Source organism: Columba livia, chromosome 11 (genome assembly GCF_036013475.1).
Source record: "Columba livia isolate bColLiv1 breed racing homer chromosome 11, bColLiv1.pat.W.v2, whole genome shotgun sequence".
Taxonomy (NCBI): Eukaryota; Metazoa; Chordata; class Aves; order Columbiformes; family Columbidae; genus Columba; species Columba livia.
The window spans coordinates 15,837,482-15,859,430 of record NC_088612.1 but is presented as its reverse complement, the minus strand read 5'-3'; the positions used below and the strand labels follow the sequence as shown (position 1 = coordinate 15,859,430).

Here is a 21,949-nt window from a genome sequence, read left to right as displayed (position 1 = left end):
ATTTTAGAAGAAATGACTTTTAATAAGCAGCAGACAATAGTGTATCATGCTAGTTCCTTTAAAAACTACGTAGGTTACCCACACAATCAAGACCCGTGTTGTCAACTGAGGCGTTTACTCTTGGCTCCCACAGCTTGCACATGACAGACTTCCACTGTCGCGCCCAGCTTCTTCAGTTCACTCAGCCAGATCATCTGCTTGTGGGACAGGCGATCATTGGGACCTTTCACTTCCACCAGCTACAAAGAAATGTGGATGATCAGTCAAGTGCCTGTGGAGGAACTAAAAGACTACTAGCTCCACAGACCTGTTCTACAACAATACACAGAATCACAGAATGTTAGGGATTGGAAGGGACCTTGAAAGATCATCTAGTCTATCTCATCCCCCTGCTGGAGCAGGAACACCCAGATGAGGTTACACAGAAGGCATCCAGATGGGTTTTGAATGTCTCCTGAGTAGGAGACTCCACAACCCCCCTGGGCAGCCTGTTCCAGTGTTCTGTCACCCTCACTGAGAAGAAGTTTCTTCTCAAATTTAAGTGGAACCTCTTGTGTTCCAGTTTGAACCCATTACCCCTTGTCCTACCATTGGTTGTCACCGAGAAGAGCCTGGCTCCATCCTCCTGACACTCACCCTTTACATATTTATAAACATTAATAAGGTCACCCCTCAGTCTCCTCCAAACTAAAGAGCCCCAGCTCCCTCAGCCTTTCCTCATAAGGAAGATGCTCCACTCCATCCAGACCTGTGGATTTATGGATGTCCAGATTGCCTAACTGCTCCCTAACCCAGTCCTCATCAACCGAGGCAAACTCCTCCATTGTCCTGACTTCCTCTGGGGCCTCAGCGGTACGGGGCTCCTCAGGACAGCCTCTGGCAGAGTAGACAGAGACAAAGAAGGCGTTCAGTAACTCTGCCTTCTGTCTATCTTCTGTCACCGGGGCACCCACCTTGTTCATCAGTGGGCCCACATTGCCTCTGGTGTTAAGTTTTAACTGCCACGTATTTGAAAAAGCTTTTCCTGTTGTCCTTGACCCCTCTCGCCAGGTTTAATTCTAGGGAGGCCTCCCTACACCCTCTGACAACAGCCTTATATCCTCCCCACGTGGCCAGCCCCTCCTCCTGTGATCTATAAACTCTCCTCTTCCACTTGAGCTTACCCAGCAGTTCCCTGTTCAACCACGCAGGTCTCCTGGCTCCCTTCCTTGACTTCCTATGTGTCAGGATGCTCTGATCTTGTGCCCAGTAGACACAGTCCCTGAACACTGACCAACTATCTTGGGCCCCTTTACCTTCAAGCAGCCTTGCCCATGGGATTTCCTCTAGCAATTGCCTGAAAAGGCCAAAGTTGCTCTGCTGAAGTCCAGGGTTGCAATTCTGCTTGCTATCCTGCTCCTGCCACATGAGATCCTCAACTCCACCATCTCATGGTCGCTGCAACCAAGGCAGCCCTCAATCTTTACCGCTTCAACCAGACCCTCCTTGTTAGTGAGGATGAGGTCCAGCAGTGCACCTCTTCTAGTCGGCTCCTCCACCCTTTGCATCAGAAAGCTATCAAGAAACTGGGGCTGGCTGGCTGGCCAAGCAGTCCTTCCAACAAACATCAGGGAAGTTAAAATCTGCCACCACAACCAGGGCCTGTGACTGTGAGGCTGCTCTCAGCTGTCTGTAGAGGCCTCAACTTCCTCACCCTGATCTGGTGGCCTATAATAGACACCCACAACAGTATCACCCTTGCCAGCCTGCCCCTTATCTTCACCCATAGACTCTCAGCTCACACCTCATCCATGCCTGGACAATACTCAATACATTGTAGTTGCTCTCCCACGTAAAGAGCAACTCCACCACCACCACCTTGCCACCTCTTGCTGTTTCTCATTATGCCCGTTAAAGCTACAGCAAAATGTGATGAAAATAGCAGATAAACCATCACCCACTACTTGCCATAGCTGCTGGGCCAGTGAGCAGCAGGTTTAACTCCAGCACAACAGGAAAATACAGTTTGTACGGGCTGACAGCTGGAAGGTTTTATACCTAAGGGCAGGATCAGCTCAGCACTGACTGTTTCCATGATCTCCCAACATACCTTGAAGTGATGAGTGTCAGTACGCCACACAACCAGGTCAGGAAGTCCCCCTCTGCAATGGCGCAGATCTTTGGAAAGTCGCCTAAAAACACCGCTCAGAAACACTCCTCCAAGGCAAGTGGCAAGGCTCTGGAAGAGAAGTTTTAGCAGTTAGCGCCTTTTGTTGTTGTGTTGTTTTTGTCTTTTTTTCAATTTCCTGTACAGCCATTTCCCAGCTCTCACAAGAATATTCTATAGCTCATCTCAGCTTTTTGTTTAGTAACGTGTAATGAGGAATTTAGGTAGATGTTGCCTACCGTGTTCCTAACTACTTTTGCAAGAGAAGTGACCATATCAGAAAAGCATAACAGTACTTGGGACTAGGCAGAACAGTGTGGGGTCCGCAACCCATTCCTCTCTCCCACACTCGCCAGCAGTCTTGGCTCAGTGCAATTGGCCATGTGCAGTTGAACAGCAAGCCTCATCAAACTGCCTGCTCACTCTGGACAACAGTTGCTCACCTGGACTTGCTGGAGGGAAATAAAACGCCCCCAGCTAACCAGTGCTGCTGCTTTTCCCTCCTGAGTGGTCCAGGTGTCAGCAATCAACTTTGCCAGCGTCTCTGTGGAAGCCGTGTGAAGCTGCAGGAGTCTGGCCTCAATGACATCCCTCCTGTTCTCATAGAAGCTGTCAGTGTATAAATCCAGGGGGAATGTCTGTATAAAAAGGTAAATACAGCTCTGAGGAGCTGCCAGCAAAGCAGCGATTCCAAGAATGAGAATGCCCTGCTTTGTATTTTATTTATCTCAAGTCAAATTCACTCAAATATTGAGTCAATTTAACTTGAACATGTCCACCACATAAACCTTTATTAAATGGGAAAATATTTGCATATATTTTAAAAGCCAGTGCTGCATACACTGCTATGGTATAGCAGTATTCTTCCACTGACTATAAAGGAAACTTTGACCTGTGAGTTCAGATTTATTCAGCCTTTAGCCAGCTGAATCCCACCCTATCTGATAGTCAATCCTGACTTACATGGCAATTACTTACCAAGGAGCCCCTTAGTAACAAGCCAAATATAACAAATAATAAAACCAAGCAAGCACCAAGATCTGTCTGGAAAGTCCCTCCGAATAAAATGTTAATGTAATCCCAAGTAAGGTTTTAACACAGAGTCTGCAGCAATGGGTAAAGAAATTAACTAAAGAAAGCCTTTCAAAACTACCTGATAGGAATTTCTGAAAACGTCAGGTATGTCATCCATGAAAATTATATCCCACATTAGAATACCATACAGCGTAATAAATGTTGAGCCTTCACCATGAATACCTAAAGGACAAAATTTAATGAAACATTAATTTATACAGCAGTCTCATATGAAGAGGGACTAAATCATCATGATCCAAACCAGAAACGTGCTCTGTTCAGGTTTATAAACAGCTGAAGTCAATATATACTAACATTACAGCATCAAGTCATAAATGCAGTTGATTACTTCCACAATTTGCTAATGCTTTCTATTTCCAGGAGAGTGGCCTTCATTTACAGTGTAGAATTAAAGTACTATGCCCTGTCACAAATGAGATTTACTGTTCTAACTTTAACAATTTTTAATACACAATATAAAAAATCACACTGAAAAATAATACATTAATAACAAAATGTTTATATATTAAAATGTTTTATATTATACATATACACATAAATACACACATACAAGTATACATACATATATGTATATGGAGCCATACATGTACACGTATATATGTGGTGCAAAAGGCAATAGCTCACCAGCAGCAGACCTATTCCCAGCCAGTATACTAAAAATTCAATATATTAGTAACAAAAATGTGTGTGTGTGTATATATATCTATATCTATATCTATATAAATTCAATTACATTACAGACTACATATACACATACATATATGTATACACGCACATATGTATATATGTGTATGTACACATGTATGGCTGCGTGTAACATAAACCATTTTTAATACATAAACATCTTTCTAGTAATATACTACATTTTTTATAACACTGGCTGAGCATTGGTCTGCTGGTGGTAAGTGATTGGCTTTGCGTCCTTTTTTTTTTAAATCCCTGTCACTTATTAAATTGCTTTTATTCCAGCCCACAAAGGGTGTAATATGTATACACACATGTACATACACATGCATGCATTATATTTATGTATATATACATGTATGTACACATATGTATATGTATAGGTATATGTGTATAGATATACACACACACACACATATATGTGCACACATGCATATTTTTATATATAAAATTAAATTATATATAAAATGAAATTATATATAAAATGAAATTGTGGCAGATCAGTCCGCCCAGACCTGGTCACTTGTTGATCCCTCCTGCCCCAGTGGGCGGGGGGAGACAACCTGAAGGGCAAAAGGGAGGAAGAAAAACAAAGAAAGAAAACCACAGCCTTCGGGTTGAGATAAAGACAATTTAATGTGATGGGGAGGGGAGAGGAAGAAAAAAAAACACAACAAAAAACCACTAACCTAAAGAAAAATGATGCAAAAGCTGTCACTCACCAGCAGACCAACGCTCAACCAGTCTCCGAAAACAGCTATTTTGGAAAAACTCCCCTCCCTGTGCTATTACTGACCAGGACAATTCAGGGAAGGGAATTCATGTACCGCGCACTGTCAGTGGGGGTCGCTCTCCTGGCTCAAAAGTAAGCCTTTTCAGAAGAAGTCGCCAAGTGTCTCGCTATGCTATACACTGTTTTCATCTTTATCTCGTACCAAAAAAATCAATGGACGTTTACCTTTCCTTAATGACGCTCCCTTAAAAGACAAGGCTAGCATCTTACCACTCACAGATTAAAGCCTAGCCATTCACTGATAAGAAAGGCAAATTAAGCAATTTTCTATGGAGATAAAGAAGAAACATTGTTTTTTTTCCTAACACATTTCAAAACCACTTCAGGTATATCGAGGCAGCAAATAATTAAAGGGCAAGAAGCAGCTCATATGGAAAATACATATCAGAGCATTTTGGTAAGGAAATTACATATTAGAGCCATTTGGGAAGGAAATAAAATCAGATTAAAAACTGGAAAAATGAATCAGCTAAAGCTGGTCTATTAACTAAACTGCCTAGTAAATTGATTATTTAATTTCACAGTTATTTTACTATACCACAAAAAATAAGGAAGTTACTGTTACCTTGATCAAAACCATTCTGCCTGTAATGAGTTAGTGCCAGCTCCTCCACCGAGCACATGACTGTGGATACACCGGAGTCTTCGCCTCCTTCTTTGTCACCAATATCCTCCATTAGAAATACAGATTTTCCCATTCCCATCTGAGGACACATCTTTCCTTTGATTGTAACCTGAACATATTAAAAGAACTAGTTACCTTTCCAGCATCGCATTTAAAAAGCTTAGCATAGGTATTTGAATTTCTCCTAAAACACACACTCCTCCTTTTCAGTTTTTTTAAAATCAGAACTAGACTTGTTTCCAAAAATCAACCAAATAAAATGTAACCTGCCATTCCCTTGAAATCATTCTGTTTAGCTTTTATAAACTGGAAAATTTTTCAGAAAAAGCGTCTAGCAAAAATGCTGAGCAGATGGTAATGTAGTTTTCCTATATGCAGGACCAGGAAGAAAAATTACAGATGACTGAGGAGACTGATTCTGGACTGAGAAAAAGAAGGGATGTAGGGAGATACGCAGTGACAAGGCCAAGAGAAAAAGTGAGGCTCTGTTGTGACTTTGCCCAGATACAATTATCTTTGCAACAGTAGGGAAAAGAATGAGTTAAAAAAAACAACATTCCAATATGATGCAAGTGCATCCCACTGCATAGTACACAGAGTGCAGAACTCCCAAAGGTTACTAAGAAAAAAACCCTTATGTTTTTTAGACGTTAATCCAACACTGACAACATGCTACGGTTACTATTAGTTTTTCTTACACACAGAATGCTTGGCCTAAAGACATCAGAGGCAGTGCGTTGATTTGATCAGACTCTTCAGACAGAAAGGTTCTGAGAACGCTGCTGGAAAATTAGTGGAGTTTATAGCTGACTGGATTCATAACATATTCAGTAAAGCAGTGCAAATTAAATCCATGTACAGCTGACTGATTTCAGCTAAGAAGCTATTAAATAAGTAGAAATACTTGTTTACAAGATGCTTTTGTTTTAAAACTCATTTGTATTTATTTTCCTGCAGCACAAGTAAGTCGGAGGCTTGTGCACAGCACATAACAAGTCTCCCAGATTTTTTTTCTTGTCAGAAGAAGAAGACCTCATGAGATGTTATTTCTCAGAAACCACCATCAACTTTACGTACGTGTGTCACATCCTCCACAGTTATGACTGGCAGGTCATCAAGCAGGCATCTGAACTGCTTGCAGCTTGGCGAGTCTCTGATTCGTAGGGCCCGCTGGTAGAGAGCGAGACGGTGCCCAGTACGTACAAATGGGTCTGCCAGCCCGTTCCTAATGCAGCCAATGGCCTAGCAAAGAGCAAGGTAACAGCAGTAATTTAGAAAGACCTATGCACATCTGTCTGTACTTACTGAGCCCAAAAGACCAATTGATTTAAGGAGCACAAAAATGGGAATGTAGAAGACAGCATGTAAGACAAGGCCATCTTTCTTACTTATGTATTGAAGCTCTAACTAGTGAGTAATATTTTGCACCAGCAGGTTTCTGGGTTCAAATTTGCACTAGTACATTAAAAAGAAATGACTCTCCACTTCTGCTGATCAATATAAGATTAAGGAAGTGTAAATTCTACATAAGTGACCAGAAAAAAAGAGTTGGTTCTAAGGTAAATAAATGTAATACTTTTAAACCAATTTCTTAGCAGCACATAATAAAAAGAAAAAGGATAACTTGTGTAAGTATGTACATACAGAACAAATTTTAGACCAACGCACTACTGCACTGAAGAACATCCAGACTTACATATGGACTCCAAAAATTTATTAAAATCTGACACAGTTTCTGTGATTTGAGGAAGACGCTTTGTCCCAATTTATAAATAAGGAACTGAGACTAAGCCTGCCTTTGTACAACTTCTAATTCCAAATCTGGAAAAAGCTTGATATGGGGAGCAGAAGAAACAACTGCAGATGCTTGTCAGCCTATGATATTATTCCCTTTTAAGAGACTTTGAGAATTAAAATGCAACACAAAATACCAGCATTTTAATCCCAATTCACAATAGCCTTAGTGAAATAAGGAATCAACACCAAGGGAAAAAAAAAAGTCATTCTCTGCTTATTTTAAATAACTCTACAGCTGCCACTGTTCCTGAACTTAAAACTTCTTTTTATTTCTATTTTTCATTGCCAAATTGGTCAGCTATCTTAGATGTGTTTAATTAGATTGCTCTACTTTGTCTCTTAGCTAAAAGTTGATTTTCAGTCTGCCCACACTTCACTGGGACCTAAACAGTCCTACCGAGTTTCATTTTCAATCATGGACAGTATTTCTTTTATATATGTTAACAGACAGGGAAAAAGGACATTATCTCCTGTACCTATAAATCCTCAAAACCAGCAGCTGATACAACTACCACCTGCTGTTTCTTGCATAGAAAATTAATGGAACTGAATTTGAGCCCTAAAATGAGTTAGACAGTGGCTTTTATGCTCTTCAAAAGAAAATCTGTGAAAAGCTGGTGCTGGCTCACAAGGAATTCAAAGGCACAAACTGTACTGCAGCTTGCAGTTTTCTCTGGTTCCTTTGTATTCTGCTGCAGAAATCTATCCAGAGGTGCCAGAAAGTTCTACAGAGATTTACAATAATCCCTGCACACAATCCTTGCATTCCCATACGGTTATTTTTCTCTCATTCAGCTACATGCCAGCTAATCACTCAGCAAACTCAAAAACTGCTTTGCACGTACACAGTGTTTCTAAAAGCCTGAACTGCATCACTCAGACTTGAGACCAGCAAGTTTATACACAGCACAAATAATTTGTTTTACTTGTACAAACACACCCTACTGGTGTATGTGTCCTGCTGGAAGGGAAGAGGGAAAAGATTCAGCAAAAGCTAAGATTACCTCAAAACCTCTTCTCCCATCCTCTGCCTTCCTAACAGAATTAAACACACCAGGATAAGCATAGCCCGTAATACATGCTATCTAAAACCATGAATGTTCTTGTTTACCAGTCTAAGGGTGGTCCATTACAGTTTCTCCTGCAGGACCATATAAACAGTTTAAATTTGCTATTAAGGACAGATAACCCTGCTAGAGCTGTGTAGAAGTAACAAATTAGAAATGAGGTTGTCTACTGCTTGACCCCCTGCAGTAGAAACCCCACACCAAAACCAGTCAAGATACAAAAAACAACCTTTACCCCACCGGTCACAGTTAGCCAAGGACTTATTTTCCTTACTTTTTGTTCAAAAACGTTACAAAAACTTCCTTCTAATCACGTTTGGTTTTTTCATTCCAGATTATGGCCTCATCATGACTCAGGTGCAGAAGCAGAAGTGTTTACTGCAAGAAATTTCTCTGTATCTCACCCATTACGCAAATTTATAAGGCAGAACAGCAAGGAAGCTGCTGCCTGATAACTCCACACAATCCTTCATGCCTAACAGTGTTCTCCTATGAAACAGAAAAAAAGCAGGCCAACTAAGGATGACAGTACACTCAATATTCAATTTCTTAGGAAAAACTGATTGCCTATCCTTGGGATTCTTACCAATAGCTACATTTTCAAGAGACCCTACCCCATTGTTCTCCTCATATGAATTTTTTTTTTAATGTTTTCAGACAACAATCGCAGTGTCTGCAGCTTTACAGCACGCAGTTGTGAAGATACCTTCTTAGTGTTTTTCAAGTGCTGATGTAAATTCAGAGCCAGGCGATCCCACCATCGCCCTCTGCTGTCGGTACAATACACATCCTGAGACAGAAGAGTCTGCAGCTCCTGCACGGCTTCCTGTAGCGACAGGATTGTATCATTATTAATTAAGTTTAAAAAAAAAGCTGAAGTTTCATTATATAATTAGCTTGCCACTTCCGCTCTAAATACTGGGTACTCTAAAACTTCGCACAATTCAAAACCCGTTATTACTCCAGCACCCAATGCACTCAGGTGCGTGGATATATCTTGAAAACACTAAAACTGAAATATTTTTATGTAAACTCAAAAGGTTAGCTGCCAAAAATACAATATTTTTGCCCTTTCTGTATTCCTTATTGTATATGAAAAAGACCTGAATGTTACTTGTTGCCTTTTTTGCAGAGGCAAAGTCTTTTTCAGAATAACCTGGTTTGCTTTAACGTACAAATCAGAGGACTTTAGAGACGTTAGCTCCTAAGGTGAAGAGGGAGGATTTTGTAGCAGACTTTTTTTCCCAAGATTTTCTTATTTAAAAGCAATAACCAAATCCAGTGAAACACAGCTATCTTTAAATAATGTCTTGGCAACAGTCTTATGCTATATTACATATAGTAAATCTCTAAAACATAAGCAGAAATCAAAACCATTTAAAACTTAAAGCAGCAAGAAAAAAAAAAGGCTGTTTTTCCTTCAAAGTAACCTGCTAAGAGAACTGTAGCAAGTCCTAGCAAACATTATAACAATTTTCCAGCCACATAAGAAATTTAAATTGATGTACAATGCTACATTAAACACATATTCCTATTCACCACTTCACCTCATACATGTGAAGTCTCTGCAAAATTTCAACACCGTGAGAAAGTATTCTTGTATAGACCCAGCCAACTGTGAAACGTCGCAGATATTCAGGTAGAACTCTGTGATAGCTGAAAGATAAGAGCAGCTCAGATCAATTTAATGATGGCGATTCAAAATTCTTAAAATTCTCTTACTAAGAATACTTACACCTAAAGCATTTATGAAATTTAAATGCCTTCTAGATCAAAACTGAACTGAAATGGCTATTCCAGCTGCATAGTCAAGAACCCAAATGTAGGAAGAGCTTAGCTAAGGCAGCAGCTGCAAGCTGCACTTGCACAGCACATTTTGGTTTCAGCAGTGGAATTATTAGTTAATTAGTTTTACATCAGATGCAAAACAATAATTTATTACATCATGTTTTATTACTGCCAACTTCTTCTCGTAATTCAGACAGTTAACTTTAGAAACACAGCTGAACAAAAGACAAAGGCTAGAACAGGCATTTCATGCCATAAAAGACTTAACACCCTTTAGGTAGGCACCTCTATGTTTCAAGACAGTCTTTTGATTGTCTTCTTGACATAAAAACAGGTTTTTCCGCTGTCTTCAGTGTGAAATGGAATAGACCTCCAAATGACCCTCTATGAACACTATTTTAAATCAGTTGCCACAAAAATGAATATAATGCCAAACATAAGGCTTTGACTTTCGGTGTATCATTAAGCCAGAAAACAAAAGAATTGAAAGGAAAATTGATCAACGGTGCTTCAAAAAAATACACGTTACTTCAGTTCTCAGATCTTTAGTTAACATTTCCTGAATGACACCCACTTGGAAGTCTGAAGAGATTAATAACTCAGTACACTTTACCATAACTTTTGCAACATTCTTTTGTTCACAGTGAATTTTAAATTTTGCTTATCGCTATTTGTCTGAAAGCCATAAAAACAAACTATGACAGTGGAAAAATAAAGCTCTTGTTCTCCCACACTGGACACAGAACATAAATGTTTTACTGCTTTACTGTGCCTATCAACTCATTCCCAAGGTTTTATAAAAAAGGCTTTTTCATGTAGTTGCTTAAAAGCTAAACAAACAACCAGGAGGTTCAAAGCTTTGAAGTACTATCACTAGCCTATAAGCCTCCCTCAAAAGGAAAAGATCCAAAAGTAAAATAACACACTTAATAGTTTCACATTAACACTAGGCTAGTTTCCAGTTTACTACCTCAAAGAGGGGTGATTTTTCAGCTCGTTCCAGGTTTCTTTAGCACACATATACAGATTATTTGCTTCTTCCCAGTTCCCATTTACCATTGCAGTGGCTATATCATTTGACAGATGAGCAGCAGTTGCATACCTAAGGGAAAAAAATAAATGTAATAACTGTATTAGGGTCAAAAAGTATTTATAGTTAAAAGAAATCATAAAATACCTTTTAAAAACTCCCTCCTAGTGTCCCAAGACATTGAACCATGCAGCCAACTTTAGTCTTAGTCTTGTAGGATCAGCAGAGTTTACACTAGCAGGGTACATTATGTTTAAAATCACTTATAAACTACAGAATGTATTTTTTTATTTGTTCAGAGTCCACTCAACCATCACAGCAAATTAAAAAACAACTTTCATCAGCAGATTATAGTGAAGCAAATAAATATGCTATTTTGGTTAAAAATGCAAGGCGCTGTGAATTACAAGCGCTACCTGGATACAAAAATGCATTTGAAATCATTACAGAAGTGCACTTCTACCTATTTACATCTGGAGTTCTACATGATGAATTCTTACTTGCCTACACAAGTACTGCGGTAAAGCTTTTCTAGAAATAAAGAGATTTCTAAACTGCCAAAGCTCCCCCTACCTGATAAGATCTTCTCTGTCCTGGAAGACCCGTGTTTTCCTATTTATGGTGTAACTGGGGAATACCATACGCCCCATGTTTACCATAAGGACTGTGAAAAGCTGGCCTTGGCCAGCACTACCAGCTTCTTCCTCCACTGGCTCTGACAGTGAAAACAGCAGCAGAATTCGAGAAAAGACAGCCCGAGGGCCTTTACAGACCCTGACAGTTTTTCCAGCCAGGTCCTTCACCCTGGAAGGACAAATAAAATGATTATAACAAATGGTTTTTACCATCACTTACAAAAATTCAAATATACTGAAGAAGTATGAGAATAATTTTGGTTTTGAGCCAATTAATGTGTAAACTTGATTTTCCTTGAAAGAAGCAGCTTGAGAAATTATACAGTACATGTAACCTCTAGTGAAAAGCTAAAGAAATGCTTTAACCAATAAAAAGTTCAAGGGTCAAACTTCATGCAGAAGAGAATTACAACTAACTCTCCTTTGGGTGCAGCTACTCCTTGTTGCTATGCCAGGCGGTACCAACAAGCAACAAGATGCGGTTTGCTGTTAGGGCCATGTTTACAGACCACACTTTGAGATCCCTTGTTTTATGGTATCGCCATTAGCACATCTTCATCCAGCCTCTTCATACAAGACAAGATTTCTGTTACTTGTCCACAGCACAGTACAGATCTAAACCAGGATTTTCTCTGGTGTCATGGGATAATAAGTGTTTCTGCTGTCAACTAAAGCAAAGAGCATCACATTCTCAAAGACAATGTGGCTGAGCAAGTAACTATCAGCTTCTTTTCTTGGAGTACGGAGAAAGCCAGTGCCAAGAACATTTTCTGAATGTAATTAATTTTCCCAGGTTCCTTTCCATTTCCTGAACACATTTTTTTCTAGCCTTCCTTTGTATAGTTTAAGCCAATATTTTGAAAACAATTTTATTTCTGTTAGCGATATTTATACCAATTAAGCATCATGCATCATCCTGTAGCTCAAGTATCTAGTATCAAGGAGAATAAATAAAATCTCAAGTGATACAGAGTATTTTCATACTGAACTTTTCTACACCTGGATCAGAAGGAGGAAACAACTGCAACTCTTTAAATTAAAACATCCTTACTTATCACAAAGTCAGCTGTGATAGCCACAGTGAAAAAACTCACAGGAAAGAACACTCTGTCAAGCAAACAATCTTTTCCCTTTAAAAATTTTGCCAAAAAGGAGGCTCTATGCTAAAGTACAAAGTCTATCACAAAAAAAGAGATTATTGCTCTCCTCTAATTCTACTAGAAGAGCTCACCCAGCAAACACACACCAGATAGTTGCTTTAATAGGCAATGACTTTCCCTACACGTCCATAGACGTTTTTTCTGCACTGCTTTTGCTTTAAATAATTCAGAATTTTTTCTCAGTATAACTGAGTAACTTTGGAGATAATCATGCCCACAGCTGAAAAGCATGACGCAGTCTGGAAAAAAAAAGTCTAATTACCCTTCTGTTTGACCCCCTGGGAATAAAAATTTAATGCTGCCCTTTTTTATTCATAAATTTACTAAATGCATTCCTCTCTTCAAAACGCATCTATGCTGAGTCCTTTGAAGCATAACTTAGATTCACCCGAAAAATTTAACTATAAACAGAGTTACCTTTTTAAAATCACTGTCCCAATACCAGCCTGACTCCTGCTGAAGACTGAACGTTGTTTTGCCAGCCTCAGAAAATCATCCACAAGTTGCTGTTTCTGACCATTTGGGTTTGGCAAGTGAAAGACCTTTGCCAATGTTTTTAGCTCAGGGGCCGAAAGCAAATCCAACCCTTCACACAGGTCTTCCAGTTCAGATTCTAAAAGTAAAATGGTCCACATATATTCATTATGTGCTATACATATACACTCAAGCAGCAGCTCAAAGCATAGTACATTCACACAACCTAGTACTAATCCAATGATTTAGATTCTCCAAGCACATATTATTAATGCTAGCTGGTTCAGCTTGAAATTTCTTCTCTTCAAAGGTCCAATTTGAAGGAATGGAACAATCAGAAAAAATGCACTTTGAAACTTCAAAACAAAAGCAAATATAACACAATTCTGCCAAGTTAGAAAAAATGCTATTCAGAAAAACTTGTCTTCCTAATGACTAAAACTTTGTGTAACACAAAAAAAAAAGTGCCATTAGGGAGCAGCAAGAGCAGAGCTGCTCAACAACGGGGAATGAGCCAGCAGTCAAGACTGACCACAGCATAGCGGTGTCCTCACCAACCCTGGTGCCGCCCCACCATCAGGGAACAGAAGGAGCAGAGCACAAGTCCTGCTAGGAGATTACACTGGCAGCCCCAGAAAAAGCATGATGATCAATCAGGCCTAGGGCTGGCCTAAGAGATGAGTCAGACATAAGACTAGAGACAAGACTACAATTTATATCTGAGATCCAACCACAGTACACGGCCACAAACAAGACTGGAAGCAAGCACCTGCAACATTGGCTATTAATGCTATTAATGCTGGCCATACCTGTTTGCAGAAATCTGGCTTCAGACAGTTCCTCAATTATTGGTGACAAATCCATACTTATCTCTCCATACTCTATTTTGTTCACCTTTAACCAGTTCAGCTTGCGTAGAAAAAGTCTCACATATAACTTCTGCCCACCAACTGCAATTTTTATTTAAAGCAGGAAAGGATAAAAAGAAAATTAAATTGTAAAACATAGTACTATGCACCTTACCTAGAAAAGTTACGTTGACACAGATATCCTCTAAAACACACTTTAAATCTGCCCACGTTTTACAACCAGAACTTACCTTTCCACGTAATTTTTGCTCATTAGAATCTTTCAGTTTTGTAGGTAGAAAATTATTACAACGTATTTTGTAGTTAATGAATGTTGCTGAAATGAATTTTGGAAATGCTTGTCTTTAAGAAAGAGTTTTCCATGAAAAGACAACTTCATTTTTCAAACTCTGCATATTGTTATGTTAAATAGGTCTTTTTATTTCTTCAGCACTCATTCAATAACTAACTATTTGATGATGGGGAACAAAAGAAGCTGTAGTCTGACAGAATGATTTCATAACCACAGAATACCCTTCTGTGTAGTAGTCTTCAGATTCTTGTATTTCCAAAGATAATCTATCTATTGAATACATGGTAAAGAAACTCCTACCAATTCGCTTTTTATCAGGGAAATGCTCTCTCAAAGTATCTTTAAAAAATACTTTGAAAATACTAACAGTGCTAAAATTCAACAAAATAGCTTATTAAATCTAAGTTGAAAATAGTCTAGCTCTTGTTACTACATTCAGCACACTTTCGAATACTTAATTCATCCCTCATTAACTTCAATTGTTTTATCCCTGTCTGCTGCTGCTGAAGTGAAACTGATCATTAATAAAAACAGACACTGAAAGACTACCAGTCCTAAACATATTTAAGAAACTGCAGGCAACTTTCACATGTTTATTTAACTATTCTCCTGTCCTTGAAAAGACTTATTCAGTCTTCTTTTCAATAGAATGTTTCCAAGATCAATTCACTGAGAGAACTTCATTCAGACGCATAAGCTTGTCATTTTCTCTGTGGAGTTATAACTTCTTTGAAGTCTGTCTCCAGTTTTTACAACTCTGGAAACAGGACAAAGCTTGAGTAACGCATAAACATCCTTTCTCCAGACCACCGAGACTGACAAACTAGGGTTGCAATCCAGTGAAGGCATGTGAGGCCCGCTTTCTCTCTACTGGATTTGAATGACAAATAGAAGACTAAAAAGGTATTGGGCAAGTAATTTACTGCTTCTTAAACATCCTGTTCTGCAGTACATTACTTTTGAAGATTCGAGGGATTTTTTTTCCTTTGGTAGATCTTAAGAAAGTTTCAGGTGTATCACTGAAATAAAAATTTGCTCTAGGTTGAAATATTATCAGCAAAAAGATGCAGAAATTCTTAGAAAAGTTCACCCTCTATGATCCATTAAAATCCAACAGAAAAAAAAAAAAAAGTTATTTTCTCTTGTTCAGTTTTCTGTACCTCAGTGTCACTGGTGACTATAAATCAACATTTCTCAGAATTCTTCTCTTGCATAAAAGTTGGAAGGAGGATTTCACAAAGTATATTAAGCAGTATCACCAAAACTATGTGCTTGCATTTAAATTCTTTCAACTGCAACTTGCAGTGAAATTAAACATGGAGAATACAAAGAAAAAATTAATGCTACAGCTCAGTTCAGACAGATTTCATCTTGAGCACAAAACCTGACACTGCACTGCAGATTACTTGTTATGAATATACCTCTGCTTTTCCCTACTTTCATTTACTATTTCCAGTACTTAAAAAATTAGAAGTGCTAGACATCCAACATAAAGGCCATCCACTCCTGAGAAAGCTGGGCAGGAAATAAGAAAGGATTGCTTCAAATTTAATCCTTTAAAATATATCATTCCTTTCATAACAAGCATTAGAGATAACTCACTGAAGAATCATAGACGTTTTAGCAGAAGATAATGAAATACTGGAGAACACCTTTGTTCAAGGAACTTCATAGTATTAAGCATATCTGTGGGGTTTTTTTTGTGTTACATCTGAAAGACAACACTTGGTTAGGTAGAAACTTCTAATGTGGAACAGATAACTCATCTACCTGAACTTTTAAAGTATTCTAAGATTTCTTGAAGGTAAACACAACCATCTGTCACATGTTGAGAATTCATTATCTATTGACTTATTGCTATCCAATCACTTCTCATAGCTTCATCATTGCACTTTTTTCTACCTTGCAAAGAGAGATTGTTCTATTTGTGACTCTAGGAGTCAGTGCAGACACGGATTTATCAGCAGCACTTTGCAGTAACTCTTTCTGTATTCTGAACCAAGAGAGGAGAATACTGAAATCACGCTACTGGAAGGGGAATAAGCACTTCCTTTATTTAATGGAACATGTTGTACTCATCCAGAGAAGGGATTGTGGAAATAAGGAAGCTGTATCCTTAATACCTCTTTTAGTATTTGTCAAAATAGCAAAAGCCTGCATCCAGTAGTGACCTAACCATAATTTTATGCCTAGATCTTCTTTGGATGTAAATGATACGCATCTACAGCTTGCCTCAGAGAGCCAGTAACAAGAGTTTGGTTATTTACCATCCATTCTTTCTTTATATATTCCAATTCTAACTATCATACCATAAACAACGCATTATCAAGCTCTAAGATGTCACCCTATACACATTTACACGGAGAAAGTTAACTACTGTAATATTTTTATGGCCTTGTGTGAACCAATGGGCTCTGTAACCCCATCCCAGCTCCCACAGGTTTGGCTGCTCGTTCTCAAGGCCAGCTCTGATACAGTACAGCTGGGAGGAGCTGTGTGAGCCTTTGTCAGGGCTGCCTTCATCGGCTCAGGAGCTGTATTTCAGCTTGGACTGGTGGACTGCATTCTAAAGCTTTGCTGTGGCATGCCAGCACCCAGCCAGATACCCTGCTAACTTGGCTTCACCTTGCACCTGTCTTGCTGCTTACCGACTTGCCTGAAGCCCTACCACAACTGGAGCGTGGCTGATGGCAGCACTGGTGCTGGATCCGCTCTGTTCTTCTTTAGGCAATGAAGGCTTGTGCCCCTTGCAGGTGAGGAGAAGATGTGGTCCCTGCCTGCCCTGCTGTCCCCTTTGGCTCCTGGCTCATCTTCCCATGCAGAGTAGTCTGCTCCTGCTGCTTCTTGACAAATACAGTCCTATGTTATGATCTCATCTTACAATATTCTCATAACTTATGCCAGTATTATTCATTTTTTGAAGTGTTTGGAGTTACTGCATAATTGTAATTATTATAATATAATATGTAAGATCTCAACTGTAACTAGGTAACCACTGCAGAAATACCTGTGTAAGTTTAGAGCCCTTCTTCCTCCTCTGGAGTTTCTTCACCATTTTAGCAACCATTTCTTAAGGTGGTTTGAGTCAGATGAGCTGACTTTTCCAGTAGGGCAAATAAAGAACGCTCATATGGTCCCTTCCAGCTGCTAAATTTTGGAAGAAGATCTTAAGTCAAAAAAGACATTTCTGAGATTGTTCCACCCCAGTTTAAGTACTTCGTAGAGAAACAGATATGCACTGACTTGTTGGTTTGTTTTATTTTAAAGGAACTGAGATTGTGAACTACTTATCAGGGCTATATTTCTTCCTAAATAGCTAAACCAAACACTTCTCCATTTTTGTCACTTTGTGATGTCATATATAGTGACCTAACCTCATTCTATTATTCTCCACATTATACAAGTTATTAGAAAAACACTTACTGAAAGCTTTCTATTGGCCTTGGAAAAATTCCACATAATTGCTAATAGCAAGTCATGACCTTAATATTCTCTTTTGTAATGTCCTGTGGTGTCAATCCACGATATCATTTGGAACTTTATAGAAACAAACATTGGTATTTCTGTATTACGAGTTTCCTTCCTTAGAAACATGTTTACATGCAGCAGCAAGTTGACTGATGGTTCTAAAAAATAGTATTAAAACAGTAAAAAAAGGTGTTTCAAAAAGCCCCAGAAATATACGTAATCATTATCTCCTTATTTCTTACCAGTCTCCACTACTCATAATAACCTTCAATTAAAGCTAAATTAGGAAAGTTTACCTACAAAAAGCCACTGAGGGATACATCTCTGAGAAAAAGGAGCTTCTTCCCTTAAGGAATTTATCAAGTTAAACTCCCAATTGGTATAGTATTCTTCACATAAAAATACATAACAGTTCTCTCCACCAGATGCAATGTAAAACATATTTAAAAAAACAAGATACCTGATAATTTGCAGAACTTAGTTATGACGTTCATATCCTGCTCATCAAAGAGTCTGACATCATCTTCATTCTTCAAGACTGCTTGCAGCACCAATAAAAAATTCTGGAGGTAGTATGGGTGACCAGGAGAGCTGGGCACTGAGCTAACCTCATTTATTTTGTCTAAAATGTCCCCAATGGAGTTTTGAAATTCTACGTTTTCCACAGTTTCTGACAAAGCATGATTAATCTCATTCTTTAAGTCTTCATGAACTTCCACAGGAAGTACCTGTACATCACCCTTGCTAAAGCAATTTCGTGTACCACACTTCATCTCAGTCTTGGAAGAAGGAACGACCTGACTGTGAGGCTGAGTCTTGACTTCCAAACTGTTGTTCAGCTCTGCTGACGTATAAATAGCTAGAGGTGTTTCAAATTTATCAGGATTAAGCATCACACCTCCAGACCTGCTTTCTGGTTTTGTGCTACTTGTAGCAGTTGGTAAGCTTTTGTCGTTAATGTTATCAGCTGGTAATGATACCTGAACAATATCTGCAAGGTCTTCTCCATTACATTTGCTTATTTTTTCTTGAAATTCAGGTTCTTTCTTTGAAAAAAACTGTTCCTGCTGCACTCTCTGAGCAAGCTGATTTTCTTTCTGAGAACTACACTCAGTGTAAATCTCATCATCATCTTGTGCTGCAGCACTTTTGCACATATTGGGAACAGCTGGAGGTAAAGAGTTGATCTCTTTATACACGATCTGTTTTCCTCCCTGGATACGACGTTTTCTGGACAGTTTAGATGCCAAGCTTCCCAAAGAGATTATTTTAACTGTTTGAGCTTGTGGTTCATTGTTAACACTACAGATTGAACTATTATTGCTAAAATAAGGACTAAGCTGCTGTGCTGCACTCTCTTCTATTTTCAAGAAACTGCTTTTGGAAGGTCTTGTTTCTAGATTTAAGAGGTTTTTTGAAAAATATGAGCTGGAATTATTGTTTACATTTGCAGTTGAGGGATGCTCATTCTTAAAAGAGTTGACTGTTGAATCAGTGACACCAATCTCACCATGGTTTCTCTGACATGTTTCATCCATGTGCTTATTTATCCTGTGTCTTGGCACCATTTGCCCACAAACGGGACAGGTAATTTCAGCAGAGGGAACATTGTTAAAAAAGGAAGTAATGGAGGAGGACGCTGAAGGTATAGATGGTGTTCCTTTAGCTTCCACTTTTTTAGTTGTTCCTTTCTTTTTATTATTTTTACTGAGCGACAAACTTATTCGGGATCTTTTAATGTCTGGAGACCTAGCTTCTGCCATTACAAAATTTCAAAGCATTTACATGGCACAGGCAACTTCATTCAGACCATGCTTTCTTATTCTGTAATACTTAAACAAATACTTCTCTTGACATTGCATTTTCCATCTGTAATCCTCTGACATGCCTTCAAGAAAAGAAAAAAATATACTGAATGAAAGATCTTATAAGGTACAAAATACAACCAGGATGAACAATGGAGAAGAAAAAACAAAACCCTAGAAGTGGAGAAGTCGAGCAATCCTTAACTGCTCCAATGCAACTGTTCCTTTATCTTCTCACTAGGCAGGCAAGCAGGCTCATCATGATTGCCACGCTGAGCACTGCAGCAGACTTCACGGGAATGGTTTAAAACATGGAAATACTACTATACACTTTGACTATTTAAATGCCATGTTCACTTCCTGATGTAAATGAAAACCTGAGATAAAACTCAATGAAAGCATATGAAAATAGAATCTTAGAATCACAGAATCATTTAGGCTGGAAAAAAAACCCTCAAGATTGGGTCCAACCATTAACCTAACGCTGCCATTAGACCATGTCCCTAAGAAATTCATCTGTGCATCTTCTAAACCCCTCCAGGGATGGTGACTCCACCACTGCCCTGGGCAGCCTGTTCCAGTGACCGACAACCCCTTCCAGGAAAAATTTTTTCCTAATATCCAATCTAAACCTCCTCTGGTGCAACTTGAGGCCATTTCCTCTTGTCCTAATGCTTCTTACCTGGGAGAAGAGACCAATGCCCTCCATGCTACAACCTCCTTTCAGGCAGTTGTACACAATGATAAGGTCTCCCCTCAGCCTCCTTTGCTCCAGGCTAAACAGCCCCAGCTCCCCTGGCCTCACCTCATCAGACTTGTTCTCTTGACTCTTCATCAGCTTTACTGCCTTTTTCTGAACTTGCTCCAGCACCTCGATGTGTCTCTTGTACTGAGGGGCCCAAAACTGAACACAGTATTCGAGGTGGGCACTCACCAGCACTGAGTACAGGGGGACGATCACTTCCCTACTCCTGCTGGCCACACTATTCCTGATGCGAGCCAGGATGCTGTTGGCCTTTTTGGCCACGTGGACACACTGCTGGCTCATGTTCATCCAGCTGTCAACCAACACCCCCAGATCCCTCTCTGCCAGGCACTTTCCAGCCACTCTTTCCCGAGCCTGTGGCGCTGCCTGGGGTTGTGACCCAAGTGCGGGACATAGCACTTGGCCTTGTTGAACCTCATGCAATTGGCCTCAGCCCATGGACTCGGCCGGTCCAGATCCCTCTGTATGGCTTTCCTACCCCTCCAGCAGATCAACACTCCCACCCAATTTGGTATTGCCTGCAAAATTACTGAGGGTGCACTCAATGCCCTCATCCAGATATCACTGATAAAGAGATTACACTGAACTGGCCCCAGTACTGAGCCCTGGCAAACACCACTCATGACCAGCCACCAATTAGATTTGATATAGTCACACCCTCTGGTTTTTGCCGTTATCTTGTTTGCTGTTTATAGGTGTACTGTTTTTTGGGGCCCACTACCCGCTTTCCGGAGCCCACGCAGAGCGCACGTGTGTGTCCCACGGCCCGCTGCTCGTCTCGCAGCGCACACGCGATCGCGGCTGAACGCCGCGGACCCCGCGTGGGCCGGGCCGCGCTCCCCGGGCCTGTTCGGAGCATCCGGAGCTGCGAGCGGCGGCCCCTCGGATGCGCTCCCGCCGCGAACGGCGGCGCCTCAGGTTTCTGAGCCCAAGTCTGCCACTGCCCGGCTCCTGCCTCCCGCCCCGCGGGCGCCGCTACCCTCCCCGCGCCGGCTGCTCGCCGACCGGCCGCCGCCTCCCCTCGCCTGGGCCGTGCGAGGGGCCCAACCGCAGCCCGCCCGCCCGGCTTCCCCACGCACCCGCCGCGGCCCAGCGTCCCTCGGCGGGCCAGCCCGGGCCGCGCACGGGCAGGGGGCAGCGGCCGCCACAGCCACGCGCGGCAGCGGGCCCGCCCCACGGCACGCAGCGCCGCCACAGGCCAAAGCAATGCACCGCCGATGGCGGCTCCCAGGCCTGGGGAGCGGATTGCGGAGCACGGGTACGGCCCTCGAACAAAAACGTACCAACTACGACCTACATAAACATCTCGGCCTCTTTAAATCTAAAATTACCTTCAACAACAAAGGGCGAAAAACAGCGGTCATCTTTCTTGAGAAAGGAGAACCCAGAGGGACACTAGCTAGAACTTACTTTTTTGTTCAGCCAAGGAAAATGCAAATACTGAAATATTTCCAC

At 40.4% G+C, this 21,949-nt stretch overlaps 1 protein-coding gene across 1 annotated transcript; it reads right to left on the bottom strand.

Annotated features, from left to right (window-relative positions):
• Nucleotide 1: 1 nt before the first annotated feature.
• FAN1 (FANCD2 and FANCI associated nuclease 1) lies at nt 2-21,716 on the bottom strand. The gene is made up of 14 exons (XM_065076046.1): nt 21,574-21,716; nt 18,384-19,811; nt 14,104-14,244; nt 13,238-13,433; nt 11,599-11,829; nt 10,966-11,097; nt 9,755-9,863; nt 8,914-9,033; nt 6,421-6,585; nt 5,284-5,452; nt 3,300-3,403; nt 2,590-2,784; nt 2,090-2,218; nt 2-239 (listed from the first exon to the last, which is right to left on the bottom strand). Exons 2-14 carry the CDS (start codon nt 19,684-19,686, stop codon nt 102-104), a joined length of 3,132 nt encoding a protein of 1,043 aa, XP_064932118.1. The 5' UTR covers nt 19,687-19,811; nt 21,574-21,716; the 3' UTR covers nt 2-101.
• Nucleotides 21,717-21,949: the final 233 nt, after the last annotated feature.